The sequence below is a fragment of the Rhipicephalus microplus genome, chromosome 7 (genome assembly GCF_043290135.1).
Source record: "Rhipicephalus microplus isolate Deutch F79 chromosome 7, USDA_Rmic, whole genome shotgun sequence".
Taxonomy (NCBI): Eukaryota; Metazoa; Arthropoda; class Arachnida; order Ixodida; family Ixodidae; genus Rhipicephalus; species Rhipicephalus microplus.
In genome coordinates, this window is record NC_134706.1 from 8,437,399 (window position 1) to 8,456,481 (window position 19,083).

Genomic DNA, 19,083 nt, shown 5'->3' on the forward strand with positions numbered 1-19,083 from the left:
TACGGTGGTGATGCACCCGTGCTCCGCGAGCAGGAACTGGACGACGTTGAGCGCGGTGATTTCGGAAGGCTGCATGACGTCGAACTCGTAGCCGCGACCATTATCTTCGACAATGGCGATCCGTATTCCATCTTCGCACGTTGCGTCTTCGCATATCTGGAGTCCGATATCCCGCAGCACTTCGTTGAGAGGCCGCCGATACTGCAGGAGCTGGCAACGCGCGCCATCGCACTTGGTACACGCGATGTTCAGGTGTATAGGAATTCTATCAGAATACTCCTGTTTCTTTCGCTTCTTTGAACCTGCACGAGGCACAGGGTTCTCCATACTTTGCAGTGGACTAGCGAGACTAGTGAGTGTCTGCACCAGAGAGGAAGTACGAACCGAGCGGGGTGGTGGTGGACACTGGCGGTTAGAAGATCCACGCGCGATAAAGGCGGAGCCTAGTGACGTCAACAGGCGAGGAGAAGTCCCCCCCCCCCCCCAATGTCCTTCACTCACACGGACGAGATGAATGGGGGAAGGGGGAGAGATCAGTGTGGCCAGGCTACCCTAGTAGGGGCGGGACATCTTCTGTTTGTTAACAATATGACATCACTGCGAACACCCCGCCCACCATACCCTCTCTCGGAGCAGGTGCTGGTTGACAAGAAAGTTCCGCCGACGGCATTTTTCTGCGTAGCAGAGCTGCGTGTCTGCATTCCTTCCACAGAAATTTCTACATTGCTTTGTTCTGAATTCACAGCTTTTGAAAGAAGGGGGGGTCACGGAAGGGTCATTGCTCATGGTGTAGAAATTTGCTCGTTGTAGATGGATGGACAAAAAAACTTTATTTAGAGTACTGAGAGACGCTACTAGCACGCAGTGGGCTTTACCTACGTAGATGGCAGCCGTAAAGAAAAAAAATCTGATCTTTTTCGAAAGCGAACGTTTTGAATTTACACGGCGGCTGGCACTTAAAGAAATATTTGCATGGCATAGATGTAAACTTATTCAATTTGCATCATGGCACGTGCAATGCAGCTTTAGCGGCGGCATGGTTTGAGCTGCTGTGTGCGACATCGTGCACGGATAAGATTCTCACTCATTTCGCGAAAGTCTGATCCGAGATTAATAAAAAAAAAAGCAGCACTTCTTGCCGTGCGTTAGGCTGATGTTAACATATCCTCGTGAAAGTGAAATTCTGCCGCTGCGTTTCTCAATAACCCAGTGAACATCCATGTGATGTAAAACCCGACAACTTCATAATATATAATATTATCTGGCACAGTTCCCTTACTGCATTTGACACCTATAACGTGTTTTCGTTCCTATATTGCTCCTTTGGGCCTGATGCACAAACTTTTAAAGTGCATTGTCACTTCATAAGGAGCGAGCCGTAAAATTACAAAGTAGATAAGAAACGAAAATCTCCGCTGTTTCCATTAAAATGTAGCAGGTATCCGATATTACAAGATATAGCCATTGTGAAGCGTATATATATGCAGATTCAACAACGCTACAACGTGCTTATGGCTCATGCGTAGTTGTATATATCACTCTGTGATCATGCACTTTTATTTTTCTGCACGCAGCGAATACGCTGAGATGCACCCACTCGCAGATGATCGCGTCAAACGCATTTTTACCTTGAATAATATGCGAGATCGCGAAGTGCCGTCGACAGCCGGTCACTACAACCGGCCCACAACGAATACCAGTGTTTTCGCCAACAGGACGCATCGCGTTATTCACACTGCACACACCACGAACAATATTGCTAATTTTACCATCCGTAAAGGTGAACCAATAATGGCGATGCCTTTCAACGCACACTGCATTCCACAGTCAACGCTGCAGATTTTCGAAGACGATGCCGCTGTTCTCCGCACAGTGTGCTCAGGTTTGGGTGCTCGTTAAAGAACCCCAGGTGGTCGAAATGTCCGGAGTCCTCCGCTACGGCGTCTCTCATAATCATATGGTGGTTTTGGGGCGTTAAACCCCACGTATCAATCAATCAATGTTCCTCGCACAGGCCGTCGCGTGTGTTCACTTCTCCGAGATAAGCAGACAGCCAGCGTGGCAAATATTTAATCGCGCACTTTACCACACACCTAGATGTGCTCTGACACATACCACAGCTAACGTTGCCACTGCGATATGAAGGTTAAGCTTTCAAAAAGAAAAACAAACTTGTCCCAAGCCCCGAGCGACTGCACCCCACTGAGCCAACGGCGGGAGCGTTTTGCCAACCGCCGCCTTGCACGTGGACCGGTGACGTCACGCTGTGACATACCCCAGTAGGGTTCTATTCTTTTACCCTCCCAGTCATAGATATCGGCAGGCTTTTGTCGTGAAGGAGGGGGGGGGGGGGGAGATGTTCAAAGCCGCGTTGTGTCCTGACTGGAGAAGTAAGAAAGAGCTGGTTGAGAAAAGTGCTGGTGTGGTTTGAAAGAAGTGCCCCATGTGCACCCCTACTGCCGCTTTGTTGCTTTTAGAAACTTTCCTTTTCGTATTTTTTTTTTTTGGAATGCAGAGGCAGCGTGGCCCTTGGTTTGACTCGTCATTTTGCAAAGACGAACTCTCCCAAAGCGACATTCATCGCAGCATCATTGACAAGGGCGTTTTTTTTTTTTTTTTGTCTGTTACAAGATATCTGTCTGAGGTTGTGAGCTCACACAGCCTATCTGCTGACTGTTGTCAGTAAAGTCAGTCTATTCAGTATCGTCAGCCTATCAGTACAGTCAGCCTATCTGTGGACATATTGAGTCAGCAGATAGGAATTTCAATAAAGTATCTCGCGATGTATAGGTTGGCTTTCTGTGAACGAATGACTTAGGCTATCATACCATTTCTTTCATGAGAACAACCGAGAACGGAAGTGATTTCACTTATTAATATTTCACATTTGTACAGGTGCATTTTTAAGGGCTGGAATCTCTTGCATAAGCACCTTTACCTTGGCCTTATCTGAAATGTACTTCCTAAATCAGGCGACCGTCTATGAAACTTTGATCTGTGATGTTGTGATGTTGCTGTCTAAATCTTGGCGCTACATACGCTCGGTTGTTTTTTATATGCGTGCGCGAGACTAAATATTTTAGGCAATTTGCTCAAATAAAATCAGAATGAAGAAAGCGCTCGGTCCTGTTGTGTTGGCCGACTCAGCCGTTCCTTTTTTTTTTTTTGCCATTAATCGCTAGACCAATTCAAGCACAACAAGCCAACTAGCCCAATCTTCAACACTTGTGAGTAGAACTCTGTCTTTTTTTATTTCTCTCTCTGTAATCGCGGCACCTTTTAATTTATAAGCTTGGTACAATGAGTGATCATGAAGGGCACACGCAAGGTGAATTAAACTTGAATTAGGGTCACTTCCAGAAATCTTGAGCAATAAAAGAATTTATTATTTTTTCACTTTTTTTAATTTTGGAAAAAAAAGTAAAACAACATATTTCCTTTGGCATATGACAATACCTTATTGCCGTATGGTAATAGTTTATTGCCAAGTGCCAAAAGCGATAATGTTGGCCATGCAACTAACAAATGAAATGATTACTCTCTTTTCGCAAACGAATGCAGCATTTAACAGATCGAAGGCAGCTAGAAGCATCACTGCGAACTCATTGAGCTCTCTTTGAATGCATGCGGCTTCCTAAAATTGTTACGGCAGTTAGAACAAAGAACCCGGAAATGACTATTTCATCGGCGCTTGGACTATGAAAACATTGATCAAGATGGTAAAAAGATCAAGTTCAAACTCGGATTGAAATTTAGTATCATTGCAGCTTTATCTGCAGCTTCCTTCACCCGCTCCGCATTTTAGTCGTTGTTTTCCGACGCACTACGCTGTACTGCGCTCACCGTATTGATGTGAATTGCATTGCATTAGAAAGGTCACGTGCTCCACTTTCTATTGACAGCCGGTATTGTCACCTAATCTGAAGCGGTATTGCATGGCGATCGAAATAGTCCGAGCAAAAAAAAAACGGTGCTTTTGCTGTACAAATTGAGCCTCCGTTGCACTGTCAGTGTGGCAAAACTGTTCAACACAACCAATTTGCTGAGCCTTTTCATAAAGCATTATGCCAGGTTTCTATCAAGAGATATAACCAGTAAAGCAATTAGAAAGTGATCCAGGCTTCAATCGAAATGAGCAAAAGAGTATAAGTTTATCTGGGAATAACTTTATTTTTTTTCTGTGAAGACAAGAAAGATGAATGGGTTTTCAGATTACAATGTACTTAATGTCTACGCAAAATTGTTTGGCGTTCTGAAAAACAGTTCATGAATTATTGCTACTTGAATTCGGCAATGTATGGCTCCACTTAATCAGGCATTACCGGCGATATGAAAAAAAAAGAACTATTCAACCTGAAACTCTGGAATTTTCAAATTTTTAGCAGCACGCCTTTCTCTGTGTTTCTATGAAGAGAAAATTGTCGTAAGTTCATTAAAAAAACTGTACGACAGCAGTGAACTTAGCTAATTTTAATGCTTGCAAGGCTTGTGCAAGTTTCGTTTCATTTTTCTTTTATACAGTATTCACAACAATTATTGCACATTAAGCAGGACCATGTCATGTCTTGTAATTACGAGTGCTCACTAACTTTACGAAGCAGTGCTTGAAACAAAAGATATTCAAGAAATAATAAATCTGGCGAACATTTTTTGGTGGTGGCGCCATTTGTGAAAAAAAAAAATCGCAGCATATCTATACGGAGTGAATGATGGTGAGTAGGCCGAAGCCTCGAAGGGCTTTAACGGCGAACCGTGAATCATCTGCTGGCCGCGTCCGTCCGTCCAATGTATGTATGTATGTATGTATGTATGTATGTATGTATGTATGTATGTATGTATGTATGTATGTATGTATGTATGTATGTATGTATGTATGTATGTATGTATGTATGTATGTATGTATGTATGTATGTATGTATGTATGTATGTATGTATGTATGTATGTATGTATGTATGTATGTATGTATGTATGTATGTATGTATGTATGTATGTATGTATGTATGTATGTATGTATGTATGTATGTATGTATGTATAACAAGAGGTGGCTACACACAGGAGACGCACAACCCACGCCTTAAAGGGGCCCTCCAACAATATTGAAGCACCTATTTTTTTTTCTGTGGTTTGCGTAGATAGATAGCTGGAGATAAATGTAGCATAGGTCTAAGCGCCGATATTAAGTGATTTAGTATTTTAATCACACGATAAAGTCAATACATCGTTGCCGACCGCATTACCACGTAGTGGCGCTCTCCAGAACTTTGCGGACGGAAATGACACCGTAAGGTGACCGCCTTATCATTGGATAAATGTAACGTTATAAGCGATCGTGGTGTGGAATCAAAACTGAGGTTACCAATCTGCTTCAATTTTCTCTGTGCTTTTTCATCAAACCCTGAACAGACGCGGCCACAACAACAACAACAAAAAAAAATCACTGCGACTACAAAACGCGACAGAAGCGCTGGCACTGGATTTTTGGCTTACGCGAGTCGGATGTCCATACCAAAGACCTCTCTTTCTTTCTTCCCTCGTCTTGCTTTTGGGAGTTTTCGAACTGGCTCCTTCAACACGTGCGCGGAGTGGCTATTAAAAGAGAGAAAAGAAGAGAAAAGCGAGCCCCGTTATTGTCTGCTTCAATGAGCGACACCGCCACAGTAGCTCACGAGGGATGGGGGTGAGGAGGGATAAAAAGGATAGGAGTAAAGATGTGGGAAAGCCGAAGAAGGAGAAGAGAAGAGACGTGTGGTGGTAAGCCACAGCGAGCGAGGACAAACCGAGGGGATAAACAACACGTGCGCTGTTCAAGGGGTGCAGCGTACCATTGGTTTTCGCCATTGGTGCTCACCGAACAACGCTCGAAGAGTCAACAACAGTTCACTGTCCTGGTCGTTCCACAAGTTCCTTTCCCTGAATAAGAGGAGGGAGATACTTGGAATGTTGTGAAAAATAGCAGAAAATACCTCGCTTTGACACAGTAGCACCTGCCCACGTTTTGGCAAGCCAGGGGTCAGGTAGCACGTTTGTTACTTTGACAACAAGAGCAACATTACTTTGAAGAAAATACGGTGGGATGCACATGTTACTGTGGCAACAGCGTCAACATTAATTCGAAAGAACAAAAACAACGATGGGATTGCGATTACTTCAAACATTGCCATTACTTCAAACAGAAGCATACACTAACCCTGCCTTTCTCCACAAGCTTTATCCTGAGGTTTATTCAACTAACTCGTGTACAAAATGTGGCGGTTTAGCCACCTTACACCACATGCTCTTGGAGTGCCCTTCGGTACGCGGCACCGATTCAGCATCGTCCAACAAGTGGAACTCCGCTCTCCAGAGTCCGGACATAACATCACAACTTTGGGCTGTCCGGAGGGCCTGCGATGCGGCGCTAGGTCTCGGCCTTACTGTCCCATCGTGGGAGCAGCCCACCGTTTGCTATCGGGCTCACGCCTTCGGACTTTCAAAATAAAGTTTTCCCAAACCAAACCGAAAACGATGGGATTCGAGCTTCCCTTACGTAGGCGCTTCCAGCTCATTTCATTGGGGCAGCCTTCCGATGTCAAGGGCGAGTGAAATGTGCTCAAGTGACCGCGCGAAAATCGAGTTGAGGGTCACTGTTTTTGTTTTCTTGTATTTTGAAATTTCAAAGTCGAATAACTTCAGACTGCGTGCCGTTATCACTGCCGTTTTTGCTGCATTAGTCTGTCTGTACTTCAGTCTACACAACCCACGAATAAAACAGGGGGGGATTGAATAGTGTTGAAGGGCCCCTTTAAGGAGCTTCGCCCCTAAACACCATGAAGTTTGCCAATAGGGGCGTCGCTAAACATGACTATGTCGCCTTAATAAGTATGGGTTATTTCCCCAGAATTCAGTGTTTATCCCAGTGGCTAAATCTAGTCGCTACTTATCTAATGCACAGTAACGTATGCTGTCGGGCTAGTTGCTGTGTAGCTGCGTAAAACATCGTTGGCCCAAACTTGAAAGAAGGCTCTCTTCTTTTGTCTTCTTTCAAGTTTGCGCCTACGATGTTTTACATATCCAATGCACAATGTAACCCCAAGGAGCTGCTGAAAAGAAAAAAGCAAGAAAGAAATAAATAAAGAAAGAAAGAAAGAAAGAAAGAAAGAAAGAAAGAAAGAAAGAAAGAAAGAAAGAAAGAAAGAAAGAAAGAAAGAAAGAAAGAAAGAAAGAAATGGAAGGGAAGGAGGAAGGGAGCGACAGAAAGGGAAGAAAACATGTCACCTTGTACCGAGAAATCCAGGACCTGCTTGGGTGCTCGCCTCATAGCCAGGGGACTGTAGAAGCGTTTTTGAAGTACACAAATTGCTTGACCTTGCCTTGCCTTCTTCTATTTTTGAGACTCGTAGGACATTATCTGGTGGTCTCTTTCGCTTCCCGGGAAGGTGACGAGTGTTCGGCACTGTGTTCGGCGATTTCACGTGGCACCGCTTGAACGATGGTATAACAATGGACCTTTTTCGAGAAACTAGCCTGGGCATGCGAAGGGGTGGTCACTTTTTTCGTCATTTTTTGGGAGGAGGGGGGAGGGAGAGGGGTCACAATGCCAAACAGCTTCCATAAACGTTGCGCAGTTGATGGCGACAAGTACGAACTGACCGGTACCTGGCACATCGTTTGCGAATCCTCTGCCACCCCCTCCAACCACTGCACCAGTCGTGCGTACTCCTATGACCACAGCAGTGAGTGCAGTCTTGGTAATAATTACAACGACGACGATCATGATCAAATGACTTACGCTTTCCTGTTCTTTCGCTCAACTGTGCCTGCTAGTTCCTGCTGTTTGCGGCTCCGAGTGTACAGCGTCTGAAGGCCTGACCACATGTGTACGCGTTGCAGCGCGTGACTCCGATGCGGCGCGTCTTCTCTCTTCATAGGGGCGAGTGGCCCTAGGATGCAGCTCCGCACTCTCTCCCTATGAAGAGAGAAGGCACGCAGCTTCGCTTTTAGCCGCGCTCCTTCTCTCTTCATAGGGAAAGGGTGTGGCACCGCGTCAGGAAGCCGCGCGCTGCAACGCGTATAGGTGTAGTCAGGCCTTATTCTAGGAGCTGGCGCTTCGCCTGTGTAGCTTCCCACGCTGGCGTTTCCATGTCGCTCCGCTGACTCAGGGAGCGGCCGGCCTCTGCGATTAGTTCTCTAATCCAGCGATGGCCTCTAATCGCAGCAGCCACCCTCGGAGAGACTGAAACTCCAGTGCGTTCGGATTAACTATAGCTCGTACCGGCTGGCGCGAGTCGTAAACAGGTCGAAACAAGTCATTCAACTAAAACTGTTATGATAATTTATTTGCCACACTTCTGGCGACCACACTCGTGCGCCAGAACAGCGAAGTTTTGTGACAAAGAGAAAAGAACGAAAGAGGAAAGTTAAAGACGGCGAGAGGCTGCACTTCAAGCCCGCACGTTGAATACTTTCTCCAAGAACTCTTGCGGTCTGGCGCGGCTCACGCCGACGACCCTGACCACGGGATCGCCGCTCGATGGACCCGGGGCGAAGTTCACCTGAAACAGTTCCCGCGTGTTCAATAAGATTTCAGTAAGAACCAAGAAAAAAGCACAGTGTTGTGTTCAAATCTGCGATGTCTACCTTGAACTGGACCTTGAATCTCTCCAACAAGAATTGCCACTTGAGCGAGGTCAGCTCGTTCTCCGAGAGCTCCTTGAACTGCTTCACCTGTGCCGCGCGTGTGGAAAGGACAATAAATTTTAAATAGTGAGTAGCAGTATTGGAGACGCGCATTGTTCACTGCTCTGCAATGGCACTTTACCCACCGCATTTATCAGCTTAAAGTATCAGCTTCTTCATTCATTATACATCAAGGACCATTCATTGCATTCAATATTGCAGAAACGGCATGCCAAGATTTTTTTTATTCGCTGAGTGGGCATTTATTATAAGTGAGTTGCTCAGGAAGGCCAAGGAAGCTCACAACTTGATGCGCTGTGTTTTGAATTTTTCCTTATGGGGTGCAAAAAGGGAGGGGACAGTGGAAATTTTAGTTTTGTCCCCCCCCCCCCCCCCGTGGCCACCACCCCCGATTCTCGACATGTTTGTCCGTTGTATTCATCTGTTTGTATGAAAGATAACGTATCTCTCAATGAGTCCCCGTAATTCGTTCTTTCTGACTTTGATACTCAATTGGCCATGCCCAAAAATCTATATTTGAACTACACTTCATTTAAAAAAGATGTGTGCATCATCGGCATGCCGTGATCTGATGACGTAATTGCGTGACGTTGTCGCTTACTCAAACGGGCACTGCAGAAAGTTTCGTACAAAGGGGAAACATTCAATCGACTGAAGGTCGAGGTAATTTAATCCGTGTCTCTCACACTGCGGCTCATTATATCTTGCAATGCCCCCCGAATGCATAAAACAAAGTGCGCATACAGGCTTTTGCCTTCAAGTGTTACAGGGAGTGCAACCTTCTGTCGAACTCTTTCTTGTTAGATAACGCTCTCCCCCCTCCCCCTTTCGCACATTTATTAATTCAGTACAACCTGTTTCTACCTCGAATACTATGGATTAGAGGTCTACATACACACATCTCACCTCAACTCCGAGAAGTCCCTCGGCGACGCGTCCGCTGATGCGCGACCGCTCCAGGGAGCCCGTGTGGTCAGTCCACGTGACGGGGATGTCCAGCTCTTCCACGCTCTGTGGTTCCGCCTCGCCCATGGCCACGGGGCATGTTCCGTTCGTGCACAGCGGTTCGCCGCTTCTCAGCCGGGAGTTGCAGTGGGCACTGCATGCAGCGTGTACACCCGAGAGACACCCCACGCATTGTGTTCCTTATTACTTGCCGCAAAACAACTATATAGGAGGTATTCACTGGGCTCCTCTGTGGCGGTGGTGGTGGTAGTGATGATGATGATGATGATGATGACGACGACGATGATGATGGTGGCGGCGGCGGCGGTGGAGATGATGATGATGATGATGATGATGATGATGATGATGATGATGATGATGATGATAGGTGGCTAGTTGCCTCTGAATCGGGTGCTCACAAATATTGTGGCCTATAGCCGGTAAAAGAAAAAGAGAGAGAAGAAAAGCAAAAAAAAACTACAAATAGGAAGTCTCAGAACAGACGGCTGGGAACACACTTTTCACATATGTATTTTTGCACTCTAGAAGTACCGTACCTGTCCTGTCAGTTCTTATTTCACCGTAGCCCTCCGCCCCATTTGTGAACGAGCTTTTGTTGTCGACACGGCATTGGCGTCGTTGGCGTCGCGATCTTCTGGTGCGAATCCGAGCACTGTGACAGCGTGGTGCTCTCTGCTGGCCGTGAAGTATGCTTAAGGTCAAGTTTCATCTAGGCACCTTAAGTGTGCCTCGATGCGCGCGCAGGGTGTTGCCATTCTTTGAAGGACGCCACGCCGCCATTGTTTGCCCCGCGTGTCCCGCGTCTTTCAAGGGCGCCGCCGTAGAGCGGTAAGGGCAGCCGCGCAGCAGTAGACGCCGCAGATGTCCCCGTCCTGGACGCCATTGCACGGTCGTTCAACGATTTTTCATACGGGCTGATTTTTGGCGACGCTGCACCTCTATGCGCCGTTTTCTTAGAAGAAATATCAAAATTACACGTCCTGCCGATAGCTTTGGTTGCTATCTGACGATTAAGTCCTCGCGTGCGACCACGAATATGGCGACATCCGCGACAGCGCTCCTTGCGGATGACGTCACGTGAATACAAAGATGCTGATGATTCCTAGAATGATGACTCCCGCCAACAGGGGCACTACGCGCCCCATTCGGGGAGGGCGCAATATGTGGTTATTTTGATATAAATGAGAATAAATTAGTGAACGAAAAAAAAAACAACTTACAGACTTTGTGGACCAAATATGCAACCTTATGTAACCTGCGAGCAATCGCTCGTCACCTGCCACATTGTAAAATAACAAGACGTGACAGCGAGTAGGTGAGCGAATGAGTGAGGGAGTGAAATAACTTTATTAGGCCCACCATAGACGCGAGTTAACTCAACGTCACCTGCCCAGCAGGTAAAAACAAAGAAGAGTTCCACACTCGCCGTCGTGGTTACACGACCGGCATTCGGTATACTACTCCCAGGTGTTTACCTGATAAAGTAGACGAGAAGATGGTGGCCGCTGTAAATTGGTATGGAACATAGGACGCGTTATCCGATATAGGGTTGCCGGTTTGGTTCCCGTCGGTGACAAGTTGTCTTTCGCCCCAATTACATCATATTTGGCTCACTGTTCATGGCTTCATTGTCCTTGGTTTTTGTTAACGTTGTGTCTGACTAAGAAAAAAAAAGACGTGCGCCCTTAAATTTCTCTTCCTTCGTTCTTTGGTGAGGGAGCGCATGTGCAAATAGAAGACGGAAATAATAAATGGAAACAAAATGACCTCTTACTTATATGAAATCAACTAATGTAAGACTCTATAGGTGTTAATAAGGCTATAGCTGGGAACCGTTGGCGTGCACAGGGTTTCAGTTCGGGGGGAGGGGGATTGAAGGTTTATTGCAGCGCCTCCCCCTATCTATTAAGTCAATGTATGGGTCAGATTTTGTGCCCCCCTCTTACGTGACGAGGGCGCCCCGCCCCCTAGTCAGTATGCACATTTTGTGCCTTCTTTCATGGGTGACTATACAGGCGGCCCCCTCTGCCACCCTCGTGCACGCCTATGCTGGGAAGCCATATTGTTTTTAGCCGCAGAACGCGAAAGGTGCCGGCATCTGAGGAACCTTAATATTACCATCTGCGATAGTGCACGCTCCCTAATTCATATCCGCGACGCCACAACGTTGTCTCAATTGGTTCGATGTATCGTGGACGTCGTGCATAAAGATGCAGCAATACAAAGGCGCCCTTGCCGAACGCTTCGTTAACAATTCTGACTCATCCAGCGACATATGTTCCGAAGCACACGAACGGTGAAATCCAAGGGAACGGCAAGAAGGGCAAGATGGAATGCTTGCGATGAGAAATTCGCAACCAGGACTTGGATTCGCTCGCAGGATTTCAAGCTGGACGGTTGTGCCCTCGCGATCTCCGACTTCAGCGTAGCTCCCGCCGACTGGTTCGCCCTCCGCGGTCTCCTGATGCCGTGTAGCTCTCGCATTGTGGCACCCCGCCCTTGGACTGCTTCGACCGGATCCCCACTTTCCTATCTCCTTCTTTTTCCTCTCGTTGGCTGTCTTCTTCTGCTTCTACTTTCCTTCTATCCTTTTTATCCCTCCTTAACCCCACCCCTATAAGGCACTGCGCCGTGTCGCCTGAAGGCAGACAGAAATTAGGTGCCTTTTTCCTCTTCATTGTAACCACTACCACCACCACCACCAGGACTTGGGTGCTGGAGCCGATGTTTCGACTGGCGTACTTGTCTTTTGACTTTTTTCGATAGGCTGCGACAAGCGGGTCGACTTGTCTTGAAGAAGAGATGACTGCATGTCCCAGCCTCGAAAAAGTCAATGAAGTCCGCTTGTCGAAACGTCGGCTCCTGCACCTACCCCTCAAGGGCGGTGGCATATTTATCTTACCGAGAGGCGGGGGCAACCATGATTAAGTGAGTTCCTTCAAGGGGGTATGGAGGCGAGGAACTTAACCATTGTGTTATGACTGTTTTCCTTCTTGCGGGCATTGGGGGGGGCTCCAGCCCTTCATGTCTGCCCCCCTGACGCCGCCCCTGCCACACCTTGTTTTAGAATATCTCATACGGTCAAGAGACACAGGAAACACAGTCACTGACCAGCGCGATGCCACCATGCGTGCGCCGGGTCCGTCGAGGTCCAGCCGGTTGAGGAAGGCGAAGAAGACGCCGCTGAGGGGCGTCAAGTCGCCGCTCTGCGCCCTCGACGCCGTTTCGCGCCTCACCTGGACCACTGTGTACACCGTGTGGTCCACTGCAAATGACATGGCACTCGGAATTAAAAGTGCGCAAACGTTCGAGTCTCGAGTTCCAATCGAAAAATTCCTGGTCGAACAGTTCGGTTCGACACTCGAATAGCCAGTGTTCGAAGTTTCGAACAATTCGGCACGACGAACATCTCAAACACGACGAAGACCAATGATGCAATTCGGTTAGGCAACGCCTCCTCTATTTTATCAATGCCAGCCAGATGCGCCCGATCTAGCTGCTCACCGCCCTCTCTTCTAGCCCTTTCGCGCTCCCGCCCATCGCCTAGCCTCAACGCCGACTAAATTTCAAGGCCGAAAGGCTACCGCAGTGACGTCAGAAGGTGGGGGCCCAGTTACGCAGCGAACGCGGCGGAAAGCCTGTGTTTCGTTCACGTGTTAGGAGAACCAACGCTCCCGCTCTCGCAGCTGCTGCGGCTTGATTGGGCCGAATAAAAGATGTGGGAAAAAAAAAGTCTTACTGAGCATGCTCAATTGGGCAACTGGGCCCCCAACCTCTGACGTCACTGCGGCAACCTTTCGGCCTTGAAATTTAGTCGGCGTTGCTAGCCTTCGTGAGTGCTTTGCGATCATGAGGGAGAGAACCCATCATACAGTGCCTCATGACGGAAAAATCACACGAAGCAATTTTTTCGTTCGGTTGTGTACAGATCCGTGCGGCGTCTTGCATCCCTCGTGTTTAGGGAGCCTTCATGTGCACGGGTCTACGGAGACGTGCACACATGAAGGCTCCCTACTCGTGTTCACAATGCTCGCAGTAACGCGCGCGGCTCTGCCAGAGGCATGGTGTTTTGAGATAGCGCATCTCCGTTCATGGCGCTATGCGGACAACCAATGGGGACGCGTCACTGCGACGCTGCTGCATCAAGAGCGCTGTGATTTGGAGGTGGCATTGCTTCGATGTCACAAAGAATGAGCACGAAGAAAACACAGACGTATGGTACTGGAGAGGGAAACACGCCTGTCCCATCTCCGCGGGAAAAGTGCTCGATGCATGGAGGAAGGACGTGTGACGCAAGCAGCCCTACCCCTCATATGGCGTCGCATCACGGCCACTCCATGAACTAAGGCCATAGAGAAAGAAGAAGATGCTAAGGCGGACTGACGGCTCCCGTTGAGGAACGCGCGTTTCCACGGGCAGTGAATAAAATAAAGGAGGCGTTGGGTTAGGCTAACGCGAACGTCGTTGGAGTATACAGGCTTTCGTTAAAACTTCCGCTGACAGGCACGTTTATTTTAAAGGATATTGCGCCATAACTGCACGCCATGGCTCCAGCAGATAAGTCCTGGGAACAGTTATAGGAGGCTGTTCAACTGCTATCGAAAAAAAAAAAAACCTCTACACATGAGCTCAGTTCTTGTAGTCACCAGCTTCGAAAATATTTCAAGGGGCCTCCGATACCAAGAAAGGATATAAAAAAAAGTGTGAAAATAATTGCGCTTTATCCAGCTGTCGCCAAAATTGATCTGCAATAGACCTTACCATTTCTCGGCTAGGGGGTTGGAGCTATTGAGGTAACCAGTGCGCGCATGTTTTCAAGCACCGGAAACACCATAACACCATGGCGAGTGAGACTGTATGAGGACAGGCCACGTGGAAACAGCTCGTGTTTCGACTTGACAATTGGCAGTTTTTCCGCATCAGTCGCTTACCGCGTTATGTGCTCGAAAAAATGAGCAGGTTTAATTTCTTTAATCTTTCTTTCAATCTTCACTCAATCGTTTTATTTTATTCCTTAATTTTGGTCACTGTTCTTTCGAAATAAAGTTTGGCTATTCGCACAGCCCCGCCTAGAATGTGTCCAGGGTGTTATGAGAGCATGACAAACGTAAATGAGTATAGGTCATAACACGAAAATCGCGTCATACTTGTTACACGGCGTGATACGTCTACAAAAGAACACCAAAGTGAAACAGCTGAATCGGCTTGGATTGATAAATTGTGCTTTGTAAAATAAATGACGTGAATTTCACAATAGTAGTTCTGATGGCATGCGTGGTACAAGTGACTGAGTGGTTAAGTATATTGCTGTGCGTTTAGAGTATACTATTATTACACAATGCAACTTGTTTGGCATAGCGAACAGTTTTTTTTTTCGAAATTGTTGCTAAGGCATACGCGAACTCTTTATCGGTCTGTCCGAGCTTCATTTTGTACGGCAGTTGGTGAAAAAAGCACCCACCAAATGCTTCCTCGCCCATGTCTTCATCGATGTCGACACCCTGGAGGTAGTCGAAGAGCGCCATTGCTTCGGGTATGTCTGCACGAAAAGTAACAAAAAATACCGATTAAATGATGGAGCTGAAGAGCATCAGTCCTCTCTCACCAGCACCACCTGTTCCCGACTGCATGCCACCGCTAGCTGATTGTCTTCACCGGAAGAGTCAATCAGGCTCCTGCCCTCTCCTCTCCACGCTACCTGCTCCGCTCCCGCCATAGCTTCACTTTTGCTCTCCGCTTATGTCGCCCTGCTACGTCGCCACTCTTTTTCTCCCTGAGAAAGAGTATAGCGACATGCCCCATTTCCCGCCAGGATTCGCTCTGTCAGTTCTACCCGGTAAAACACACACACACACACACACACACCACACACACCACACACACACACACACACACACACACACACACACACACACACACACACACACACACACACACACACACACACACACACACACACACACACATATATATATATATATATATATATATATATATATATATATATATATATATATATATATATATAAACTTCGAGAATAGTGCAGTATAGGAAACAAAACAATAAAATATTTATTTAATCCTAACAGTTTTGAACCAGCCTTTTTTTTTTTTCACTTACATCCTCCGAAGAAGGCTGGTCCACCAGCCGAAACTGTTAGGATTAAATAAATATTTTATTGTTTTGTTTCCTATACTGCACTATTCTCGAAGTTTATAACTTTTACTACGGTAGCCAGAAGAAACTCTGATCATCTATTTCATCTATATATATATACATATCCGGGTAATATAATAATTGGGGGGAGGTGAAGACGTTGCGTCACTCGAGAACTTGGAATTTTGACTAAAAAGTCACTATAAGCGCCTCCGTGTGTCGACAGCGCCTACCGCTGTTTACAAACGTGGAATACATCTATATGCGTGCTATGCACGTGCACCTTGCTTGCTTCGCGTTGAGACAACAGAAGCACGAAAGCACCGCTTGGCTAAGTGGAGCGGCCGTATTATCTTGAAGACCTCCAGACTTAGGTTCGCGAGATCGGATCTCAATGGAGTTAGCTACTAGCCACTCCTCATTTATCGTATTTATTTAGTTAGTTAGCTAGTTAGTTAGTTATAAAGTACTGCGGGCAAGAAGTCCGAGCACAGTGATAAATTCACAATATGCAAAATAACAGAATGAAACAAGATTGAGAAGCGTTTTTCTAGACGATTTATTTGCATACAAGGTGGGAGGGTTACGACTTAAAGTAGTAACAGTCTAATTTGTTGTTATTGCATTCAATACACACTCTTGCGGCGAAACTGTCACTTTTTTGTTTTCTTCTAAACTGTAATGTTATTTATAACGACACCCCACGTACTTTCCGCTTCTGCTCGTTTCATACATGGCTTCGTAAATTTATCTTTTTTTTTTTTTTTTGTGGCGCCTTTGACTTAGTGCAACGTCATTTTACGAAATCGTTGGCGCGCGCTAGCGAGGGATGGATTGGGGACAGTCTGTCTCATACCTATGCTTGGTGTCACATAGCGTAAGTTTTTTACGACGATGGCGGCCGAAAGGCCATGATGTTGTATTCCAAAAAATACCTCATTTCGCATCTGTACTCATAGAGGGCCGGGAAACCAAGGATCATGCAAAGTCGGGCCCCTGCAAGATGCGCGTCACCGATTTATTTTTATTTATTGCACGACCAACAGGGGAAAGGGGGAAGATTACGGTATAACTTCGCCCCCCCCCCCCCGCCCGCCCGCCAGGGTACCATGCGCGAGCCTGTAGAAAGTTTTTAGCACTCACCCGGCATGACGGTGACAACTGTTCTTCCGTCGGTAGAGGCCGTGAGCCCGTACATGTTGTTCAGTCGCACTCGTACGTCGGCGAGGTGCAGCACTGCGCGCCAGTGTGCGTTCAACAATATAATTAATAATAATAATAATAATAATAATAATAATAATAATAATAATAATAATAATAATAATAATAATAATAATAATAATAATAATAGCCGTCAAATTATTTCGCCTCACCTGTTTCCTTCGCTTTCCACAAGTGTGACAGGTGGATCAGCTCGTCGTCCCACCTGAGCAATTTTCAGTGCACCGAGATTACTGCCTATCTATCTATCTATCTATCTATCTATCTATCTATCTATCTATCTATCTATCTATCTATCTATCTATCTATCTATCTATCTATCTATCTATCTATCTATCTATCTATCTATCTATCTATCTATCTATCTATCTATCTATCTATCTATCTATCTATCTATCTATCTATCTATCTATCTATCTATCTATCTATCTATCTATCTATCTATCTATCTATCTATCTATCTATCTATCTATCTATCTATCTATCTACTTTCCTTGTCGCGAGAAAAGGAAGTGTATTGCGGCAGGAAAGCTGGGAGGTGAGGTCAGCCTGAATTAGATTTCTGACCTACTACTGAGCGTTGGGAGAGGAGTGAAAAGAGAATAGAGCTATTTTGGTATTGTTAAAGGGCAATCCGATAGTACGAAACAATTTTTTTTTCATTTCTCTCTTTCATATCCTAGCATCCACTAAATTAACGCTCCGTCGCGAGATCTTCAATGTCTTCTGCGAAGTGCGACTCATGAAATAGCGGGGCCACATGATTTACTTACAGTGTCACCTTGAAGCCAAGGTGCGACTGGTCGCAGACTGTGATGTCCATCTTCTGTACCTGCCTGCCGTCCTTGGTTGCTATTGGTGTGACAGGCCCAATCTGCGAATGGAGGAATAAGGAAGTCTACATTAAAAAAAAAAAAATTGCTTTGCACCATTCCCGGAAGCACGACATCCGTGAAGTCGATCGAGTTACGCTGCCAGTAGCTGTTGCATTAGGCGAAAGAAAAAAAAAAACCTATATTTTTCCTCGTTATATTCAAAACCATGGTAATTAAGAACAGCTGATGTGTACTATTTATTACTCTAGGCAGCCCACTTTGTACTTTTTCTCACAAAAGGGACACGATTTATAAACATGCTCTCAACCTAACCAAGTGATCTTATGGCACTCCGACACGATGGCCCAGTAGTTTGTCATGATTTTAGTCGGCTGTCTTGAGGTCACGCCATCAATGGTCATAATGAACGACGCCATGGCATTAATTCGAGCACACGTTAGATGGTGCAAGATTCAATTTCGGGTTTATCAAACACAAAGCTAAGTGACGGACAAAAAATTTGCTGTCAATACGTGGTCCTTAAAAATCGTCTTCTTATAGTGAATATTTGTTGTAAGGTTATCAAACTCGTAACTTGACTGCCTTCTTTCCGAATCCGCCATAATTGCGTACGTCATCTTTTTGTCTCGTTTCCCTCTAAATTTTTTGTAGCAATTGTAGTTTCGATAAACCTTTTACCGGGGAGACGGTGTCATGTCGCACTACCACGTTACCCCATGACGTCACAAATTTTGGTGACCTGAAACGTCATCACGCGATGATAATTTTTGTATCACTTCTGTCGACGCCGCCGACTGTCTTTTTTTTGTTTTGTTTATGAGGCATCCAAGGATTTAGCCTTAAAAGAATTTGAACCGTTTTGCAGGCGAAGCTCCTTGGTTGCAACGTGGTTGCAGCGATGGCTGGTTGCCTCCAGAGATCGGCGTTTTGTTGTAGAAGCGTTAGTAGAAGTAGAGCGCACTAGAACCCCATTTCTAGTGCGCTGTAGTAAAACGACCCATTCCCCCCCCCCCCTCCCCTGTGGGCTGCACCAGGACACCAAGGAACAACCAACAAGCCAAGTGTAGTGGAAGGCCAGAAGGCATAGAACCAGCAAGAATTAGAGTTATCTATTACACTTGCAGAGTTCAAGCAAATGTTAGTTGCGAAACTCCCCATAGGCTCCATGTATCGAAATCCGGACGCGTCATTGGCAATAGGAGTTTCATACAATCATTGTGTCCCC

General features: G+C 46.2%; 1 protein-coding gene across 1 annotated transcript in view; it reads right to left on the reverse strand.

The window, feature by feature from the left end:
* Positions 1-8,290: 8,290 nt before the first annotated feature.
* hdm (meiosis specific with OB domains hold'em) overlaps positions 8,291-19,083 on the reverse strand; it is a 37,270-nt gene continuing 26,477 nt past the window's right edge. The window contains exons 5-12 of the mRNA XM_075868610.1: positions 17,796-17,896; positions 17,175-17,227; positions 16,945-17,037; positions 15,106-15,183; positions 12,756-12,909; positions 9,585-9,777; positions 8,619-8,705; positions 8,291-8,533 (exon numbers count right to left, since the gene is read on the reverse strand). Of these exons, the coding sequence (XP_075724725.1) occupies positions 8,423-8,533; positions 8,619-8,705; positions 9,585-9,777; positions 12,756-12,909; positions 15,106-15,183; positions 16,945-17,037; positions 17,175-17,227; positions 17,796-17,896 (870 nt within the window). The 3' untranslated portion in view covers positions 8,291-8,422. The remainder of the gene's footprint in view (positions 8,534-8,618; positions 8,706-9,584; positions 9,778-12,755; positions 12,910-15,105; positions 15,184-16,944; positions 17,038-17,174; positions 17,228-17,795; positions 17,897-19,083) is intronic.